Genomic DNA, 22519 nt, shown 5'->3' with positions numbered 1-22519 from the left:
ATTGTTCTAATTCACCATTCTCTTTTTAAGCAACTTACCACACATGTTCACTTTATGGTGTTCAAGAACTGATCCCCTTGACCGAATCAAGGTCATAATGCAAATTCAAATTTCCGATTTGGGAACACTGCTGCTTGCACACCTGTAACTTTAATATTTATGAATCATTTGAAAAGTAATAAATCACATATGTTCACCGCGTTGAGAAAGTGTCGGGCCCAAGTCGTTTAGTTAAAAGGTCAAGGTCAAATGTACAGGTCGAAAGTTAAAAAACGTTATGATGCAGCTTTTAAAATGCATGCATTCTTAACAATGGCCTTTACATGTTTCCGACTGGTACTTAGTTCTAGCCTTTCCGTTATTTCGTAAAGTTAATATTTTAAATATGAAAATGTTCTTTGTCAAAATTACACCCAAAGCCCCTTGTCACAGTAAATGCACCCTTAAGTTCATCTTTCAACGAAACCCAATAACGGAACTCAAAGGGTACAAGAAATAAACACAGAAGGCACGCCTCAGACTCATCTATATTTTATATTTGAGGCGATATGTAACTAGTGAGAAACGTGCGACAGGTCAAATAGTTTACAGCAAATAAAGGAAGTGTATTGTTATCGATGTGACCACCACTTCGAAATGGTTAATGCATTTCTAAATTACAAAATACTATTTATGTATTTTGTATACATGTAGTCTATTATTTGTTTTTTCTTCAGATTTATTAAGCTAAATCTCCGAAAATTAAATCAGTTTATTACATAAAATTCAAACATTTTACATGGGTCAGTTCTTTAAATAATGACGAAAACCCACATACAACACTTATGTTTGATGTATCGTCTATAAAATTAAGGATATTTGTTACAAAAATACCTTAGGCAAATTAAAACAAAGAAACCAAAATAAATGATTATAAAACAAACACAAATTTAATAACCTGAATGGAAGACGATAGCAAACAAAAAAACTGAGTGGACGACGATCGCAAACATTAGATTTGAATGAACAACGTCCTCAATGAATACGCATGAATTGAAGACATCGACATAAAAGGCAAATTATCTCAGTGCAATTGCATAAACGGAAACGATGCCAAGTTATCGACATGAATGTAAGACGATCACAAAGCATGGAAATTTATATGAACCAAATAGAAAGCAAAATAAATGAACGACATTCACACATAACAGAAATTAACGGCGAATCAAAAGACAAATAGATCAGTATTCTTGCTACAGAGAACGAACATCCAATAAATTTTCTATATTAATGGAAGAAGAATACAAGTAAAATTAACAGCAATGAATTCACATAATTATTAATTTCCAACTCAGTAGCAAAGTGAAAATGTCAATATGCAGCCAGCAGACAAATAGAACAGCCTGCGAGTGACTTCTAGTATGTTTTGGTTTTGTGCTGCTTGCTATTCATCAGTATCTTGGACTTTGAAACAAAGCCTTTAAAACTTGAATTATTACGACAGGTTTTTAATTTAATTTGATTTTTAAGAGACTACAAATGAGTCAATGTTCGTATTTCAGTGGTGTTACTTTACAACATATAACACTGATTTATGAATCACAAAGCAATGAAGATCTTCTTGCAGTAGAGGACAAAGGCGAGGCTGAGCCAGATGATGACGTCCCAGAGCGCCTTCAGGAGCAGCTTCCAGTGCACGGGATCCACGTGGAAATTCACCGGGAAGAACCGATAGAAGATGTCGTGGCACAGATACAGGATCAGCGGGTTCATGCCTATGAGACGAAGATCATATTCATGAGCATATTGAGGGTTGAGTGCGAAAATATCGTATCTCATACGGAGATGTTTAGAAGATACAACTGTTTTGCAATTAAGCTTCGAAATAGTTGTTCCACGTATTGCATTGAACTTTACTCATAATCTTCTGAAGTGTTACGTTTATTCTAACGAACGTAAAATTGAAAAAGACTGCGAATATATATGGAGTAAACATATAATACAAGTACTAAGTTGAGAAACTATATATAACGAAGTAGAGGGGAACTAAAATCATCGTCTGTCTGACCATCCGTTCGTCTCTGTGTCTTGGTCGGACTACATGGACTTTTGTCTGTGCATGTCCGCCGAAACAACCTCGTCAAATGAATTTCTCGTAAACCTTTCAACGTACACTTTTAGGTTTACATAGTTTGTTCTTATGGGATCTGCTGCGTATTTATCCCACGGTACAGATGACAAAATAAGCCCCGTTTTCCACACAGAATCGTTATCACAATATTATTAATACCGTTTTTACTCTTAGTTTTCGGACATTGTAAGTTTTTCTGACCCCTCTTTTTAGCGGGTCAAAAATCCTGGCATATGATAGCAAAATTCAGTGAATCGTTACATTTTCCTAATTTAGGTGCAATAGCCTGTATTCCGGATCTCCGGTAGATAATAGATGCAGCCACAGGGACCGAACGACCGAATACACTTTGAAGTTTGCACACCTACGGCACATAAACGTTTCACCCGCAAGCAAGTTTAACCTATTTATGCTAGCTGACTCACCCATTCTTCTAAATTGGATCAACTTGTTTCCAAAATTAGGGATGTCTAGTATATATTTTTCTATATTTAGAATATTTCTTACAGAAATTCCTTTAAGCAAACAGCGCAGACACTGATGAGACGCCGCATGATGATTTAGAAGGATGGGAGCGTCCACTAGGCATAAATGGGTTAAGTTACTTCAATGTGAGCCTATTGCAAATTATTATTTAGTAACCACGCGTGTGTAGATTTGAATAGACGCGTTATTACCATGTGGTCAAAGTCAAACATTCCACAACTTAATTTATAATTTATACGCACTGAATGGTGGATATAGTGTTTGCGATGTAACCATGAGATCATGTGGTTTGATCCCAACGTAACATCTTTTAAAGACACCACTTACTGATTATTCTCAGGAAACTAACTCGACCTTTTAGTTTAATTTGTCTAAACAAATAGGTTGTAACTTAATGTAGTTCAGGAAAACATAACAAACCAGACGCCAATGTGATTCACAAACTATGTCGTCATACACACCTGCGAAAATGAATGGTTCCCCGCCCCAAAGTTGAAGGATGTCCACTATGACGTAGAGGAAGGCCAACAGGAAGTAGCCGAAACAAGCGGTGACCAGGCTGAAGGACACTGACCTGAAACCGAGGCTAACAGTCATCAAACAACAACAACTACAGCAACAACAACATTTTCGCGTACTTACATCTCGATCTCTGGTCATCAAAACTTATGCTAATTTTATAACTATCATATTTAATGTTAAAAAAAACAAAACTTTAGAAATGAAGCAATTTAAACTTATTTTTTCTTATTTTTTTTTTAAATAAATTAAATGTGATTGTACCCAATTATAACCCTAGTAAACCAGTAGCGCCGAATGCGATTTTCGTCCATGTTTTTCTCGGACGATACACTTACCACAAGTTCTTGTTGAGAGGAATGATTCCGTCGTTTTTTGAGCAGTTACATAACGCGGCCCCGATAGCACCCTAAAATATATAAATGAAGAACATAAATTAGTTTGTAAATATGGTTTGTGTCAAAGAGTGGCATACACGACTTACCCGTTATCCCATCGTCATGCGATTGCATATTATTCCATAGATCGCTTTTAAGATGGGCTTCTTCGGGGCATTTTTTCTTATATGACAAATGCACATCCATCCCCCCTCTCATACTCATACTAAAACCCTTCATACAAAGTTCTAGAATCGGATAATGGATAAGTCAATATATTCAAGTTCATTGTTTGACGGAAAATCTTCTTATATGTAACTACAAAATACAGGTCATTTCGTTGGAGATGTAAACGTCTCAGTTTCGGAATAATAGTAAAGAAATTTTCATTAACATTTGTTGTTTGTTCTTGTGGTAACTCTTAAGTTCTAATATGGGTCGAGTCCATTTACAAACATTGCCAGGGAGCGTTACAGTTTTCCGTGTATGGCTATTATGAAACCACTTAAAAACTCAAAAAAGTCTCATTTTTGTTCAATATGCATAAAAGTTGCTGGGAACATTTTTTATCATGGTATCTCAGTCGAGGTCGAAATTGGTTCCGGTCCGTTGAAAACTATGGCTTCAAGGGACTAGGGCAGTTTTCCTTATATGGCTATAGTTACACCTTGTGAACACTCAATAAGTCATGTTTTTGCCAAATCAGCATCAAAACACTTGTTCCAATGATCGTACTCCAGGAAAACCCAAGGTAAGAAGTCACATTTATTAAATAAATATCACAAAAGCTGCTTTGAACAGTTCAGTATCATCGGTTCTCATGTGCGCGATATAGGACATTTATCAATTCGTTTAAACTTTCTTCGCCGTCCGGACTAAAGAATCGTTGTTATTTATTACTCGATAAACAACGACAAATCGAAAAATAATTCCTTTACACATGTGCGTTAACGTACCGTAACTAGCGCCCAGAAAACTAGACGGACGAGGCGCCCTCTGTGGTCCTGGTATGTCATGAACACACGTCCAGCCTGTGAAGAACATGAGCCTCGTTCTGAGAATTCTGGGCTTCATGCATATATATTGATTTAATGACATCCAACAATGTTAAAGTAATAAAAAATCTGGCTGTTTTTGTTCATAAAGCTTTTGAAATGAGAAGAAATTTTAATGAATAACATGATCAAAGGCAACTGTTTTAAGGTGAAAATATTGTACATTATACTATTAAAGGGATCTTTTCACGGTTTGGTAAATTGACAAATTTGAAAAAAGTTGTTTCAGATTCGCAAATTTTCGGTTTAGTTATGATATTTGTGAGGAAACAGTATTACTGAACATTTGCCATGGTCTAATATAGCCACTATATGCATCTTTTGACGATTTAAAAATCTTAAAAATTATTAAGCGTTGCAACGCGAAACGATTGCATAATTTGGAGAGTTTTGTTTTTGTCGTTTAAATTTGTGAAACTACGAAGATTGCTTATATAACGTATAAAATACGCATGCTATGTATGCTTGGCAGGATAGCTCAGTTGGCTAATGCGTTTAAACTTCAGGATTCCGGGTGTCACTGGTTCGAGCCCTGCTGCGGGCTACTATTTTTCCTTTTTTAAATTTTATTTTTGATTTTTTACTGGAGCTTTTAAAATTTAATGTTAACATTTATCAATATAAAGCATTTAATGACAAACTTCAAAACATGCCAAAATCTGTGAAAAGGCCCCTTTAATAATACTATTATCGCCAAGTGTTAAAAACTATTTATTTAATATGCATTATGTATGTTACGTATGTTGACGACATTGACTATGTTTATATGTGTGTGATTTGTTATGTGTGTGATTAATTAATATGTCAGCTTGTGTTTTTTTTTAAAGATTGCATAAGACAAGAGCATCTTGTAGTTGGTTCGACCGACTTAGATATTATCGAGTTTCGAAAGTAGTCACTAACATGCATTAAGCCCGGGTTTCCGAGAACGCGACTCAAATATTTAAACCCTGAATCATAAAAGCCAAAAGGTCAAATCTTTACACCGGTATACGCTAAGACGGCAGATAAAGCATTCTGGACCTCGTCAAGCGATAGGTTATATAATAAAATGGAACAATTATGAACGAGAATAAACTCATATCAGGAAAAAAGATGTAACTTTATGTATATCATTACGATTCTTTTATAAATACTGTTGAACAAAAATGATTAGTATACATTTGTTTGTAGATTTGTTAAATAACAGTGATTAACTTTATGTAAACCTGTAGAAGATTGTGCATTTAAATTTCATCAAAATATCATAAAAAAGAGAACAAAATAGGTAATTGATAAATATTTTTACAATTACATGTTATGTTATATTTTAAATGTGCGGTATAAAACGAAAAACGGAACTGCGTAAAACGTCAACTGAAATCAGCAGGTACTTTATTTAGGCAGACTTAAAAGCAATGCATGATGTCTATGACTTCATTATATACGGTTTATTTCATTATAAAAAGCTATACAATTGCATCAATCAATAAAGTTAATCGAATTTAAACAAATATGTGCGCCAGTCTTAGCTTACAAAATTGGGACCGGATGTGGTGTACCTGGAGCCCGAGGAAGCAGAGGAAGGCGGCAGACAGCGTGCCCAGTATTCCCTCCGGGTCATATGGCGCCTCGGTCTGATATATAGCCTGTAACAATATTCACTGCGATTAGTTGGTGATCAACATACCGGACAGGTGGTTTCACTTCGTGTATTCCGGCTTCCCATAATAACAAATGGCACACTGATATAAAATTAAATACTAGTAGCTGGACATTGCACTTATAATCTAAAATTGTTCCAAAATGTCGAGGGTTAAGTAGGTTAACCCTTTCAGTGCGGGAACCGAATTTTAAGGCCTTTGCAAACAGTTTGGATCCAGATGAGACGCCACAGAACGTGGCGTCTCATCAGGATCCAAATTGTTTGCTATTATGATAGTATTCTTTGAAAAAAAATCGAAAAAAAATGCGAATTTTATAAATTCAGCAGACGACATTTAAGCAGACGACAAATTTCCCAGCATGCAAAGGGTTAAATAGGCATCAGTGCAGGGACACACTCCGGATCATCACATAATGCAGCATCAGGCGCGGAAGGGACTCATATGCTTCTAAACACACTCACACACACACTTTACGATACATGTATGGCCATTCATTATGTTCAGCTGTATAAATTGTTTGATTGTGTTTGACTTGTACTGTATAGTATTCCCTTTTATACATATCTTGTTTTTTCCTTTAAAAGGGCCTTTTCACGTTTGGGTAAATTGACAAAATTGAAAAAAGTTGTTAAAGATTTACAAATGTTTGTTTTAGTTATGATATTTGTGAATAAACAGTAATACTGAATTAACCATGCCCTTAAATAGCCATTATATGCATCTTTTGACGATTTAAAAACCCGAAAATTATAAAGCGTTGCAACGCGAAAAGAATTAATAATTTTGAGAGTTCTGATGATGTCGTTATATTTTGTGAAACTACGAGGATTGCTTATATAAAGTATAAAATACATCTGTTAATGTATTCGGAACAATGGCCGAGTGGTATAAAAGGTAGACTTTTTACTCCAGGAATCCAGGGGTCAGTGGTTCGAGCCCTGCTGGGGGTTACCTTTGTTTTAACCTTCTTTTTTTTCATTTTATTCTTCATTTTTACTGGAGCTTGTTGTATCCAATGTTTACATTTATCAAAATACAGCAGTTAATGACAAACTTCAAAACATGCCAAAATCTGTGAAAAGGCCCCTTTAAAACTTTCATATTTAACCACATTATGGGAATGAAAACAACAGAATAATGTATCATTTTGAATGTAGTCTTTTTAACATATCAAATTGACTGCTGGCGACATTTTTTTGTAAACTTCTTGCAGTTTGATGGAAATTAATGTATTTCGTTTCGCACGCCTTTACAACTGTAATGCAGTATATAAATAGTGAAGCAAATAAGACTTATACTTTCACTATTCGTTTACTAAAAAGCAGAGACGTATACTCAGAAGTTCAGAACTAATATACACTTTTTTCAGTGATTTATTTTAATTGCCACTTATGAAGTAGAAGTCGTTTTGAAGAATGTTATGTCAGCATATTTGGTCAATAATAAAATATTATGAAATTAAGGCGTCTTAAACTATTGTGTAGATAACATGTTTCCATAGAAGTTTATTTCTAACAAGCAACCGGTAACCGATTAAGAAATGTATTGCTGATTTAACTGACATGAATTTTTACAGTGCTTAATTATGTAATTTATCGGCAAATTTAAGGGGACGGTACTAAGATCACTTGGTATATATAGACAGGATATACGCACAGAAGAAAATGACTTAAACAACAGAAAATCAATTGGTGGTAAATTATACTGTTTTAAATAATTAAACAAATATTTAAACAAAATAACAAGAGAAACTAAACTGCATGTATATTTTTATAGTTTTTTTATGATGGCGGTTATGTTTTATACGCTTCCACATGGTAACGGCTGTGTAACAGCAATCAGTTATCCACGAGTCTAGCTCTAGCATAAGTCCTCGGTATCCATTGTCGACAGCAGGTTACCTTGGGCGTAGGGTTGCCGTAAATGTGCGAGTCCCCCAGCACCAGTCGGTCTATGTAGCCTGCCGCTCCTCCCGTGCAGCGCACGTGCGTCTTGCCCTCGTGCAGTCCTCCTGGGCCTATGTAACCGCTGAACAGAGAACCACTGACGTTATTTCCTAAGGATTTGATCCATTGAAACTGTCAGACGGATCGCGTGATTAGTTGGACGGACATGCATGTCTTGAAGGGAGATCAAAGTATGCTAAGCTAGAGAACGCCTTTGTAGTTCCTTTTGGTACTTGAAATGTTTGTTTTGGCATATGTTCTATGTTACGATAATTGATTTTTACTCATGCATTAACTTCCTGTAAAATTGCATCAATATATTTTCGATCGTTACGAATACAATTCCTCTTGCATAAAGTTTTTTAAACACTCACGTCGGACATCCAGGAACCGGTAGAGCAAAAGTCAATGCCAGATAGACGGCTAGCATGCTCAGACTTAACAACCATTCCGGAAGTAAGTAAATGACGTCACGACACCACGCCCATGGTTTTTCCTACCAATAAAAGACCATTAAATACAAAATTTAATACCCATTTCTGTGATAAGTCAAACGCGATAAAGCGGTTCAAATGCCGTTTTAGTATTTATTAAGTAGTAATTGCACACCATCGATGATTGCAACGTGTTGTTTATATGTGTATGCTACAGTTCGTACAAATGTATGAACTGAAGTTATAAATTCTTTTCTTGCACCGAGTCCACCGAGGCAACTTTCATTGAACCTTTTGCGACTCACATGGTAGATATCGAAACAGAAAATTAATCAATACGTATGCAGCGTTAAGAGGTTGGTTTAAATACACAATATTGATTCGGATTGTTCTTTATAACCCGGATCTTAACAATTTTGGCTAAACAAATCTCATGTCGCGTTTCTATTGTCGCGATTCTAATGTCGCGTGCCTAATGTCGCGTTACTACAGTCGCGTTCATAATCCTACGTACCTTTCCGCGGTCGTCAGCTGTTGCGAACACCGTCTCCATGGCGGCGACAAGCAGGTAACAGAGGCTCAGGCGCTGTAGCACCCCGGGGATGCGCAGCTTCCGGAGGTCCACCGCTGTCAGCGATAAAAACATCACGCACATGTACAAGATATAGCGAATTCAGCCAAACCTCTCTTTCGAGACCCTGCATGGCAAAACTTAATATAGGTCTTTTGCACATGCTGTCTCTTCGATGTAGGTTGACTTGTAAGGGCAATTAGTCTTTTGACTTCCTTGTATATGTATGCATGCTTGCTGCTTTAATGTGTACACAAATGTTTAAGCATTGTTAAGGGTTTCGTCGAAACAATCCTAATAATGGTTCAAATGCATCAACTCTACCAAATACTAGTATAACACTTGAAGCACATGAGGTCCACGTAAACGTTATTTATATAATTTGAAAGATTAATACCACATACAAGTCTAGCTTTAATATAGTGTATAACAGAAATGAAGTGCAATTATCTTATTCGACGACAATCGCCAACCGATGTGTTGACATTTCAACATGCACTATTTCTTATAAAATGATTAATAAGCATTAATCAGTAATAAGTTAACAGAATATAGTTTATACTTTGTACCACTTTCCAAAATATTTATTTTTACGTTTAAAGTGTTGGAATGTGATTGGTAGTTTCTAAAATATTTTAATAAAAAGTACAACATAAATGTTATCATTTGCTTGGCATTTTCAGATATTTGTTCAGTTTCGTTGCTTTTTTGATATGAGCAGAGTCTACCGAAAATGGGTCTTATGATATATGCGACTAGCGCATCTTCGAACCAGACTGCGCGATCGCGCCATCTGGTCAGGAGCTACGCTGTCCGCTATAACGTTACGCAATGTTTTGTAGTCTCATCAGCTGACAGCGTAGCTCCTGACAAGACTATACGCATGCGCATGCTGGTCTGGACTTTACGCGACCGCATATGGCATAAGACCCATTTACGCATGACACGGCTCATATTGTGTTAAATGTTTCTATTTTAGCTGCGTCTGTATGAGGCAGGTCACTCCAGTGGAAGTATAAACAAATAAACACAAATTTTACTTTATATACTTGAAAAAAAGGTTATTGTGTGAATGTGTCAACGACCACATTGTTAAAAGCACCTACGTCCCCAGTTTGTATTCATGACGATTCCGAAAGCAAACAAAAGGGCGCTGCGTCGTACAACCTTCCACAAGATGGCAGCTCGCGACTTCCGGCGCTTAAGCATAGACCGGAATGAGAAATTCATGGAGACGCCCATGATGAAAACAAACCTGTTGGTATAATGAATAAACAAGCACATAGACATATAAAGTATAGCAATAACATTTAAGTGAGTGTGACGATGTTCAACTATGCTAGTTAATACGTTTTGACCTGACTTGTCTGTGGTATATTTATATTATATAATGGAAGCTCATTTACCAGTGTCTGTTATATAACTAACAATGACAGGAACGCTCACGCCACAGTCACAAATGTCATATAATATTTTACATTGTTAAGTTGCGTTGTTTACATTACTGATACTTACTGAATACATTGTTGTTCATCGTGTAGATACATATGTTACCTTATACCTATATTGAAGACTCTAACTTCGAGTCCACACTTTCATAACCGTGTGAAAGTGACACATTTTTTTACATTATTGAATATTTGTTTTCAAATAAATGACAGCCTTGTTACCATGGAAACACGAGGTCCGCTATGGTTATGCCGTTCCAAGGCGGGTGATCAAAGAACCAGTACCCTCCACCCCCGTAGTTAATAAATATCATCATCAAGAGACTCAGCCTGAGAGGGAATAACAATAATAACAACAATAATAATAATAATATGAAAAAATGTTATAATAATGTTGTTATTCTTATTATTTTACCAATAACAAAAAACGTTTAAACGACTAGACCCATGCAGTCAAGTTTGATCTCGTGCTCATACACTAAACAAATTTCAACGGAAAAGGCCAACTTTATCAAATGTTGTTGTTTTTAATCTTTCCCCTTGCATTGTACATATTTTGTAGTAAACGCATAGTTAAACAGTACATGTATATATTTATAAGAAAAAGATCACAACGCTACCCGCGAAAAGTATCGAGCGAATGCAGACGCTGCCGCTTGGAGTGGGTGTCGGGTGGGATCTCCTCCCTGACGGTGCTCTCCGTGGGTTTCATTTCCTACAAACCAAATAGGACGCCATCTAAGAAAAAAGGTGCTAAATGTATGTGCGTAAAGTCTCGTGCTAGATTTGCCTGTGCAATCCGCACAGGCTTATCCAGGACGACACTTTCCAACTAAGCTAAATTTTCTTTAAGAAGAGATTTCCTTATATCGAAATATACCATAACAGTAAAATATGTCTTTCCTGATTAGCCTGTGCGGACTGCACAGTCTTATCTGGGACGACACTATACGTATATGCATTAAGCAACGGTTCCCAATAGCGAGGCTCAACTATACTGTTTGTAGCGATATAGATGGAGCTGTAAAGAGACCTATGGATAGAGTGTCAATAAAAGATACAAACAACATTGTATTTAAAAAAACGTAACTATGTTTTACACAAAAAAATGTTCAGCCATATGTGAAGCTGAATAAAGTGGAACCTTGAATAAAAGTCATGCTACCATAGTTTTGTCTGGTGGTTGTGTTAGATAGGATTCTACACTGTACTCCTTCTTGCGCGAGAGTCTCTTCCTAGAAAGTAACATAAGGCTTGAAAGTGCATCGTACCAATAAAGTTAATGCGAAGTCTTACTTATAATTCCGATTGCGTATATATAATGCCAATAATAAACACACTAAACAAACCGTGCTGTAGTAATTGATAAACTATATAAACAGGTAGACTTACTAGAAAGGTTTGAAGCCTACTTTTGGTAAAATTATCATGTTAGTCCTAAACGACAAATGCACGTGTAAAGAATATGCTACAGGTTTTTTTAAACCATATGTTTCATACAAAAATGAAATCTTAATTTATTCGCAAGCAACTCAATTCGCGATAAAAACAAACCCACCCCATCTTACTACCACCAACAATAATTTAATCGACGATAAAAACAATACTCATATAAACTAGCAGCAACCCAATTAAAATACATTCATTTGATGTAACAATACCTTGTACACGGTGTAAAATGTTTGCATACCTTTATAAATTTGAGTATTAAAAAACTACGTGATGGGACTGTGTTATGTGATAAACGTTGGACAGTTTTTATACTTGTACTTGTTTATTACCGGTAGACGCAAGCGATGATTTTAACAATGATCCAGAGCCCGACTATCCCTGCAGCCACGTACAGTATAGCTGAAATATGACAAACATGTCAAGCAATTGGAGTTCGAATTAATAATGGATTTTATACCTGTTTACGTTCAACACCGACGTCAACGCTGAAATGATCACACGTATACTTAAATCCGTCTTTCGAAAATGTATCAAAGCCCATATGCGGCAAGCGAAGCTCCTGACCAGCCTGCGCATCCGCCAAGATTGTCCAGGAGTAACCCTGTCCGCTTTAAAGTTACGCAAGGTCTCGTGTTCTCGCTGATGCGCAGATCGGTCTGGTGCTACTCTGGCCGCATATGGCATAAGAAGCATTTTCGCATAACTAAACACATGTGATGATAACTCCATCCAAACTTTCTGAATGCCACAACTCATGGGTAATAAAAAAAATGATATTGATTTGCCTTTACAGTAATACGACGAACTATTTTTCTGAGTAAAAGAGACAAAAACATTTTACGCGCGCAAACGCAAGTGAAAATGAGTCCATGTTCTCACTTTACCGATAAATTATTTTACGGCATAAGCCCAAAAGCAAACACCTTTTCTTTGTTTTTTATTCTCTTATTAATAAATATGATAAGTTTTTATTTAGATGTTTATTAGTATTTGTTCTTATTGATTGACATTGCAGAGACATGTTGCATTACAATAAATGTAACGTCATTGTTAACGTAACCGGTCGGGGCGTCTACTGGCCCTTCCTGTCGACATAACAACTAGGGCCGTCACGTGGTTAAGTCTTTTTTTTACCTTTGCGCATTTTATAAACACGTATTACATCAATTATCGATCTTTGTTAGAAAAGCAAATAAAATGAAAGTACGAATAAGCACAAGTCAACGCTATTAACAAAGCAACCAACTTACGCAACTCTGCTGATGCCGGATCATTGGCTAAGGAAATGTCACATGACGAAGTCTCGAAATCGGACTGGTTGAAGAACAACCAATAGTCGCCGTTCTCTCTAAACTTTTCAGAAAATCTGAAATTGTATATACTGTTTTTCAAAACGCGTACATACATTTTAAATTTATATTTTATCGCACAAAAAAACACAAATAAAAGAACGGTACAATTTATGATGATAACATTTGCACTCCTTTTAGATTTTTTTTAATGTAAAAAATACATAGGTATTAGTTATTTATCATGATCACGATTGTAAAATTCACGCCGCCGGTTTCATTTGATGCGATGTTAATAAGTAGAAGCACTGATTGAGTATACCCGGTACCAATTTACAATCAAAACAACATTGTAACAATGGGATTTAAAACGTTTTGCTTGTTTAGTTTTGTACCAACGTTACGTAATTTAACCAGTTATGAAAAAAAGCGTGAGGTACACAACTATTTATTTGGCAAACAACACACACACGCAAAAAATGCAATAATATGCATAATGGGAAATAGAGTCATTTCAATAACGGTTTAATAATTCACATGCATGTAAACTTATTTGATAATTGTATACATATCGCAACACTTGAACGCAAAATATGCTGAGTACACGCATCCAATTCTAGTGGACTGCGTCTGTGAACTTAACATACTATTAATGGATTGAGACCCCACCAAACACCTCGCGTTGATTATCTCGCCAACATATTAAAGGTCACTACAACCGTCACAAAAACTACATTATTATCGACGGATTTTGAATTATTTTTCTTAGTTAATGAAACTTTTTGCAATGGTCATTATATCTGAGTTCAATACTTATTGTTTGTTGTAAATAGTGAAAACAAAGATAACTTATTTATGAATTGGTTCACCAATAAAAGAAATTCTTGAATAGAGCATCTACACATGCTTTGTTATGACGGCATTGTTTCGATGATAGCTCCAACTAATAAAAGGTTTACAACACCTTAAATGCTTACCACTACCATAACAAGTACACAAAAAGCCTTGGAGGGAATTTTAACTTTAAATATGTCTGATAAAAGAAAAATAAACACACTTTTATGCACAATTAGATTTGTTACATATACCGGTAACAATCTGTCAAAGCCGAAGCAGATAAAAGAAAATTAATTCTAGAATGAAAATAAAATACACAAATAAAAAACAACAACAAAATATTCAATCAATCATCATCACGGGGTTGAATGGACGACAAGGATTGGTAGAAGATCTATATTCGGAACCAGTCAATCTGTGAGCGGATGTTGCTATATGATATGCTGGGAACAAGTCTAATCTCTGAGTTTACGGACCCACCTGCAGATAGTGGCCTGCACATCCTGCATGATGACATCCATCCGTATCTCCATGTCCGTCCAGAAGGTAGTATTGACCTTGACCGCGAGGGAGGTGCCGTGAGGTACCTTGACCAGGTACACCGAGTCGCACTGACATAGACAATAGACACTTAACCGTGAAGGTGGTGACGTGAGGTACCTTGGCCATGTACACCGAGTCGCACAGGCATATACAATAGACACTTGACCGTGTAGGTGTTGCCGTGAGTTACCTTGGCCATGTAAACCGAGTCGCACAGGCAAAGACAATAGACACTTGGCCGTGAAGGTGGTGCCGTGAGGTACCTTGGCCAGGTAAACCGAGTCGCACTGACATAGACAATAGACACTCGACCGTGAGGCTCTTGCCGTGAGGTACCTTGACCAGGTAAACCGAGTCGCATAGGGAGAGACAATAGTCACTTGACCGTGAAGGTGGTGCCGTGAGGTACCTTGACCATGTACACCGAGTCGCACTGACATAGACAATAGACACTTGACCGTGAAGGTGGTGCCGTGAGGTACCTTGGTCAGGTTCACCGAGTCGCACTAACATAGACAATAGACACTTGACCATGAGGTACCTGGGCCAGGTACACCGAGTCGCACTGACATAGACAATAGACACTTGACCGTTAAGGTGGTGCCGTGAGGTACCTGGACCAGGTCAACCGAATCGCACTGACATTGACAATAGACACTTGACCGTGAGGATTATGCCGTGAGGTACCTTGGCCAGGTACAACAAGTCCCACTGACATCGACAATAGACACTTGACCGTGAGGATTGTGCCGTGAGATACCTGGGCAAGGTAAACCGAGTCGCACTAACATAGACAATAGACACTTGACCGTGAATCTGTTGCCGTGAGATACATGGGCCAGGTAAACCGAGTCGTACTAACATAGACAATAGACACTTGACCGTGAATGTGGTGTCGTGAGAAACCTGGGCCAAGTAAACCGAGTCGAACTAACATAGACAATAGACACTTAACCGTGAAGGGAGTGCCGTGAGGTACCTGGGCCAGGTAAACCGAGTCGCACTGACAAAGACAATAGACAATTGACCGTGAAGGTGGTGCCGTGAGATACCTGGGCCAGGTAAACCGAGTCGCACTGACATAGACAATAGACACTTGACCGTGAAGGTGGTGCCGTGAGGTACCTTGGCCATGTACACCGAGTCGCACTAACATTGACAATATACACTTAACCGTGAAGGTGGTGCCGTGAGGTACCTTTGCCATGTCCACCGAGTCGCACTGACATAGGAAATAGAAACTAAATCGTGAAGGTGGTGCCGTGAGGTACCTTGGCCATGTACGCCGAGTCGCACTGACATATACTAAAGACACTTAACCGTGAAGGTGGTGCCGTGAGGAACCCTGGCCATGTACACCGAGTTGCACTAACATTTACAATATACACTTAACCGTGAAGGTGGTGCCGTGGGGTACCCTGGCCATGTACACCGAGTCGCACTAATATTGACAATAGACACTTAAACGTGAAGGTGGTGCCGTGAGGTACCTTGGTCATGTACACCGTGTCGCACTTACATATACAATAGACACTAAACCGTAAGGGTGGTGCCGTGAGTTACCTTGGCCAGGTACACCGAGTCGAACTGATAAAGACAATAGACACTTAACCGTGAGTGTGGTGCCGTGAGGTACCTTGGCCAGGTACACCGAGTCGAACTGTCATAGACAATAGACACTTAACCGTGATGGTGCTGCCGTGAGGTACCTGGGCCAGGTACATCGAGTCGCACTTACATAGACAATAGACGCTTAACCGTGAAGGTGGTGCCGTGGGGTACTTTGGCCATGTACACCGAGTCGCACTGACATAGACAATAGGCACTTAACCGTGAAGGCGGTGCTATGAGGTATCTTGGCCATGTACACCGAGTCGCACTGACATAGACAATAGACACCTGACCGTGAGGGTGTTGCCGTGAGGTAACTGGGCCAGGTAAACCGATTCGTACTGACATAGACAATAGACACTTGACCGTGAAGGTGGTACCGTGGGGTACTTTGGCCATGTACACCGAGTCGCACTCACATAGACAACAGACACTTAACCGCGAGGGTGGTGCCATGGGGTAGCTTGGCCATGTACACCGAGTCACACTGACATAGACAATAGACACTTAAACGTGAAGGGGGTGCCGTGAGGTACCTAAGCCAGGTAAACCGAGTCGCTATGACACAGACAAAAGAATCTTGACCGTGAGGGTGGTGCCGTGAGGTAACTTGACCAGATTAACCGAGTCGCACTGTCATAGACAATAGACACTTGACCGTGAGGGTGGTGTCATGAGGTACCTTGGCCAAGTTTTCAGAACCGCACTGACACAGACAATATACACTTTGCCGTGGGGGTGGTGCCGTGAGGTACCTTGGCCATGTACACCGAGTCGCACTAACATTGACAATATACACTTAACCGTGAAGGTGGTGCCGTGAGGTACCTTTGCCATGTCCACCGAGTCGCACTGACATAGGAAATAGACACTTAATCGTGAAGGTGGTGCCGTGAGGTACCTTGGCCATGTACGCCGAGTCGCACTGACATATACTAAAGACACTTAACCGTGAAGGTGGTGCCGTGAGGAACCCTGGCCATGTACACCGAGTTGCACTAACATTTACAATATACACTTAACCGTGAAGGTGGTGCCGTTGGGTACCCTGGCCATGTACACCGAGTCGCACTAATATTGACAATAGACACTTAAACGTGAAGGTGGTGCCGTGAGGTACCTTGGTCATGTACACCGAGTCGCACTTACATATACAATAGACACTAAACCGTAAGGGTGGTGCCGTGAGTTACCTTGGCCAGGTACACCGAGTCGAACTGATAAAGACAATAGACACTTAACCGTGAGGGTGGTGCCGTGAGGTACCTTGGCCAGGTACACCGAGTCGAACTGTCATAGACAATAGACACTTAACCGTGATGGTGCTGCCGTGAGGTACCTGGGCCAGGTACATCGAGTCGCACTTACATAGACAATAGACGCTTAACCGTGAAGGTGGTGCCGTGGGGTACTTTGGCCATGTACACCGAGTCGCACTGACATAGACAATAGGCACTTAACCGTGAAGGCGGTGCTATGAGGTATCTTGGCCATGTACACCGAGTCGCACTGACATAGACAATAGACACCTGACCGTGAGGGTGGTGCCGTGAGGCAACTGGGCCAGGTAAACCGATTCGTACTGACATAGACAATAGACACTTGACCGTGAAGGTGGTACCGTGGGGTACTTTGGCCATGTACACCGAGTCGCACTCACATAGACAACAGACACTTAACCGCGAGGGTGGTGCCATGGGGTAGCTTGGCCATGTACACCGAGTCACACTGACATAGACAATAGACACTTAAACGTGAAGGGGGTGCCGTGAGGTACCTAAGCCAGGTAAACCGAGTCGCTATGACACAGACAAAAGAATCTTGACCGTGAGGGTGGTGCCGTGAGGTAACTTGACCAGATTAACCGAGTCGCACTGTCATAGACAATAGACACTTGACCGTGAGGGTGGTGTCATGAGGTACCTTGGCCAAGTTTTCAGAACCGCACTGACACAGACAATATACACTTTGCCGTGGGGGTGGTGCCGTGAGGTACCTTTCCCCGGTACACCAAGTCGCACTGACAAAGACAATAGACACACAGGCGTGCGTTATAACAGATAGTAAACCCATAATGGTTAAATACGATGTAAACAGTTCTTGAGAATCGAACTAGAAATATGCAATGGGCATTCAATATAGCAAAGTAATTGTATATATTCGAGCAGTATTTAAGCAGAGTACATGTATAATATGCATTGTTGCAACGCACTGACACATGCACAATATAAGATTGCAGACATATTTTAAGTTACAATACAGTAAACTATATGTAATTACTTCTGCTCTATCGCTATCGCACGGTTACATCATACATTAAGTATTGTAGTTACACAATACAAACTCAGTATTATATATATATCTGTAATGTTATTGGTTAAGCTTGCTGAACTGCACAAATTCATGACTTGTATTACCTTCCAGCATTCCTGATTGTGGTAATACACTTGGAGGTCAAATGTCACGGAGTTGTTGAAGGTCAACCATCCCTCGTCGTAAGAGAGATCCGCTTTGTCGTTAGCCCGATAATTGTTATGGTTAGTAACGAACTGCTTTTCGTCTGGAGTCAACTCTTTCAAGCCATGCCCTGCAAACATGACAATTTAGCATGTTGACAGAGTGAACACCCTACACAGCCTAACGGATATTTAATATCCTTATAAGAAATATCAGATTTGGGTTACCGCGGCAAGGTCAGACTATGATATTCAAAGTAGGTCGCGAGCGATGAAAAAAACAACAACAAGAAAGCATATAGTAAATATAAATGAAAAAGGAAACACTTCAATATGTCAATAAGTGCAAGTGTCGAGTTTATGCTTTGTGAGTTAAAACTATACTTTAAAGTCAACATACAGGTGTATGAATGTAGTTCTTTGCTCATACGGTCAAAACTATGACAGCATTGAACGACTGATGGCGAGTAATTGAAATAAGCAACTTAATGGCAAATGAAATGCACCCATTTGTACCTAAAAGGATACGTTTAAAATTTAATATCCGCATTACCATTTTACATCGAGCACATCTAAAAGCTCGTAGCGAACCATCTAAAAAATGTTAAGTATATGTATAATTATTATAAATACTTATATAATTATTATACATACTTATATAATTATTAAACATACTTATGTAATCATATCATCTATGCAAACTGGTTAAAATAAAGAAAAGGCTATAATTACACACGTGTATTATAAAATAATATATTCCGGAGCCTACAAAACAACAGCATATACAACTTGTAGAAGGATATGATATCTCCGCCCCCTTTACAGTTGTGTTGAAAACGCTGCTTGCATTTCTTAAAGATATTCTCGATAGTCATCGACTGGTCGATGAAGAAAATATTGGATAGGCCAAACAGTTGACCCGCATAATTAAGATTGAGGTCATCGACTACGCATACCACATTGGCCACCTTTCGTGTTCCCTCATCCATATAATGCAGAAAAACTAAGCGTTTTCAAGAAGGAAGGACTAGAGATCAGCGTCAACAAGACCGTTTGCATATTAATAAACCCAGGTAACACTCAAAGCATACACAAAGATGGACACGCCCCTGAAGTTCTTCACGTATCTGTGATGCATTTTAAGCAACGCGTGGAGAAGGGCACAAAGGAATTCGTCGAAGAGAGGATATGGAAATCCCGCCATTCGTTTCCAATCCCGAGGCACGAATACGATAATGGGAAAATATATTGCGTGGTAAATTTCTAATTATCGCCTTATGTATTCTTATTTTCGATCTTTATATTTACACCTGCGAGAACGGTAACATATGATACTAGGGCACAATATAACGATGTGAGATCGCGATATGAGTTTTTAGAGCTGGCATCGAAATCTTACATCTTGAATTCACTGTTTGGTAACGTGCTCGCGCGTTCTCGTTGGTTCCCTAGTCGCTTAGCAATAGAACACATATAAAAATCGTATATACCCGCTTTAAGCTTTTATGCACAGCGTCATTACAGTGCATTGCACAGAAGGACATGCATTGCTAGCTCGTTGAAATTAGCCAAAGACAGCAACACGTTATTAAGCCATACAGTGTTAAATCGGTGTTGACGTAGATTTTGTTGATGCCAGACCTTAACAATTTAAGTCAAGATCGGTTACCGGAGTACGCTGAAATACAGTACATTAAAGATACGTATGTAGAAAGGTGTCACTGTGTATACGCATGTAGACGTTGACACTTCAAATAGTATGTGTCGTACGGGTATCTTTAAATAAAAAAGTGTAATGATACTGTTCCTTGTAAGACAGTGTTATCAGTGTTTGAATGAAGAGCGAATTATATTTAATCCAGTAATCCAGAGGGTTCGCCTTCAAATCTCAGCTATTGTGGAATTTATCGACACTTTATTCATCGTTAAGACATATAAAGTCGTCTGTAATCAACGAACGAGTTATGTATGTATTAAGGAACACGTTGCGATATTGACATATGTGTACGGTTAACTTATTTTAAAGTTTTCCTTAAAGCTTATTAAACAGTTTTCCGTAAAGCCACTTTAAAGAAGATAAGCAAAACGAGCGTGTTGGGCTATCAAAGTTTACTTTTGTTCACCTCTTTTTGCAATTTCTTTCACTCATTTAAATTGTTGACAAATTGTTTGTATAGGTTCTTGTGTATGTTTTGTATTGTGATCTCCAATTTTCTCCCAAGGTCTCGCTAGCAATCACGATAGAAACACTCACAAATGCATTACGCGCCTAGTGACACGCACGTGTATTCAATCATATAACTTTTGAAGATTGCAAAATGAATTTCATTCCGTCCATACATTACAGTAATAATGATGTATTGTCTGACTCCATGTACATCAAATGGGAAGTGTTTAAGTGTTTAAGTAAGACGAATGATAAATACCAAGCTATATACAATGTATGTTATATATGTGAATTTTGTGGCGAGCTACGTTTTATTAGCACTTGAAATGTGTAATGTATACCCGTTTGAGTCCGATAAGAGGCGATATGAGATCTTCAGATGCTCTAACAAGTTTATTTTATGCAAAATTGTTAGGAATATTTCAGTCATATTTATTTATTGAGTAGCAAGCAAAATAAAAATAAATTTTACTGATTATTTGTGACCCTTACTTGACTACGCAAATCATGTAAACGTATGAAGACAAATAAGTTATTGTTTGTTTGTAACGAACAAGTAATTTAAAAAGCAACAAAACGCGATATATTATACGTTTTACAAATCAGTGAAAGAACTGAACTCTCAAAGAAAAGAAAAATAATGATTGTATTTTTTTAAATAATTACTGGAGGTATGCTTTGCTGACGTGAGACAATTTAAGTCGTTATTCGTGTGTAACGTTTCGAATTTCCTCCAACACGTTAAGTCGTTATTTACGATATTTTTCAATGTATTGATGTAAAAATTTGAATCTAAACGTCCGTCACTAAACGTGTTTAAAACACATGATATAAATTCTCGATTTGAAACTTGATCAAAGAACAACCAACAATACAATAAGAATTAAAATACTAACCGTTGTGAACGAAGGTAAATACAAGTACCAGTATATTAGGCCTGAACATCCTGGTGTGCAGTTTTAGAAACGCTACTATAAAGTTTGAAGTCGATTACGCTGACAGCCACTCGACAAGGTTGCGGTTTAGTGATAAATAACGGATAAAGCGGCATGTGCACAGATTGCCTTATTTAGATTTTATTTGTGTGTGTGTAACTGTTTCCGTATATGAAAGGGATGGGAATATAAACGCTCTTGACATAAATGCAGAAAACAACGTTTCGTTTATACGTTTCGAAAAATTATCGCTTCAACTTGAGCTAATTTATAACGCGATTGCAACGCTTAATTTATTGAAAACTCGAGAATGTATCTGCTGATTTTGTTAATATGTTTAAAACGTGTATCATTTATATAATTTTAAAAGCCCAGATCTAATAATGCAGCCACGAGGACACAGCTTTTTATGCGTCGAGTTTTAATTCCTGCGCGACGAACCTTTTCTTTCCTTCTTTTATCATTACGGTGTTAATGTCTAGATGGGTTTTGAAAAAAATTTCTGGCGTTAATTATACTCAGCGGAAACAGTGCCTGCCAATCAAATTGCGCCATTGATTATATCTTTCAGGGAATGCATACTATCAAAAACAGTTTCAAGTATTTGAGAACGAATTAAGTGATTATATGTTGTAAT

General features: G+C 38.3%; 1 protein-coding gene across 2 annotated transcripts; it reads right to left on the bottom strand.

The window, feature by feature from the left end:
- Nucleotides 1-515: 515 nt before the first annotated feature.
- Nucleotides 516-21977, bottom strand: LOC127855926 (heparan-alpha-glucosaminide N-acetyltransferase-like). Of its 2 annotated transcripts, XM_052391841.1 has the most exons (17): nt 21844-21977; nt 18742-18911; nt 14651-14781; nt 13295-13410; nt 12374-12443; nt 11758-11827; nt 11213-11307; nt 10815-10922; nt 10251-10399; nt 9088-9200; nt 8514-8635; nt 8095-8221; nt 6089-6175; nt 4449-4523; nt 3454-3524; nt 3058-3170; nt 516-1754 (listed from the first exon to the last, which is right to left on the bottom strand). In XM_052391841.1, exons 1-17 carry the CDS (start codon nt 21890-21892, stop codon nt 1579-1581), a joined length of 1842 nt encoding a protein of 613 aa, XP_052247801.1. In that variant the 5' UTR covers nt 21893-21977; the 3' UTR covers nt 516-1578. The 2 variants fall into 2 exon arrangements, with proteins under 2 accessions (XP_052247801.1, XP_052247802.1); XM_052391842.1 differs by lacking the exon at nt 516-1754 and having other exon boundaries at nt 6064-6175.
- Between the last annotated feature and the right edge of the window lie 542 nt (nt 21978-22519).

This window comes from Dreissena polymorpha, chromosome 13 (genome assembly GCF_020536995.1).
Source record: "Dreissena polymorpha isolate Duluth1 chromosome 13, UMN_Dpol_1.0, whole genome shotgun sequence".
Lineage (NCBI taxonomy): Eukaryota > Metazoa > Mollusca > Bivalvia > Myida > Dreissenidae > Dreissena > Dreissena polymorpha.
This window is presented reverse-complemented; position numbering and strand designations above follow the sequence as displayed.

Bases quoted from the DNA above. Each gene is read 5' to 3' on its own strand.
- LOC127855926 (XM_052391841.1), bottom strand. From the start codon at position 21,892: ATGTTCAGGCCTAATATACTGGTACTTGTATTTACCTTCGTTCACAAC. The intron at 13,411-14,650 runs GTGGGTCCGTAA...ATACAATTTCAG, and splicing joins GTGCAGGCCACTATCTGCAG to ATTTTCTGAAAAGTTTAGAG. The intron at 9,201-10,250 runs GTAGGTGCTTTT...TATCGCTGACAG, and splicing joins CATGAATACAAACTGGGGAC to CGGTGGACCTCCGGAAGCTG.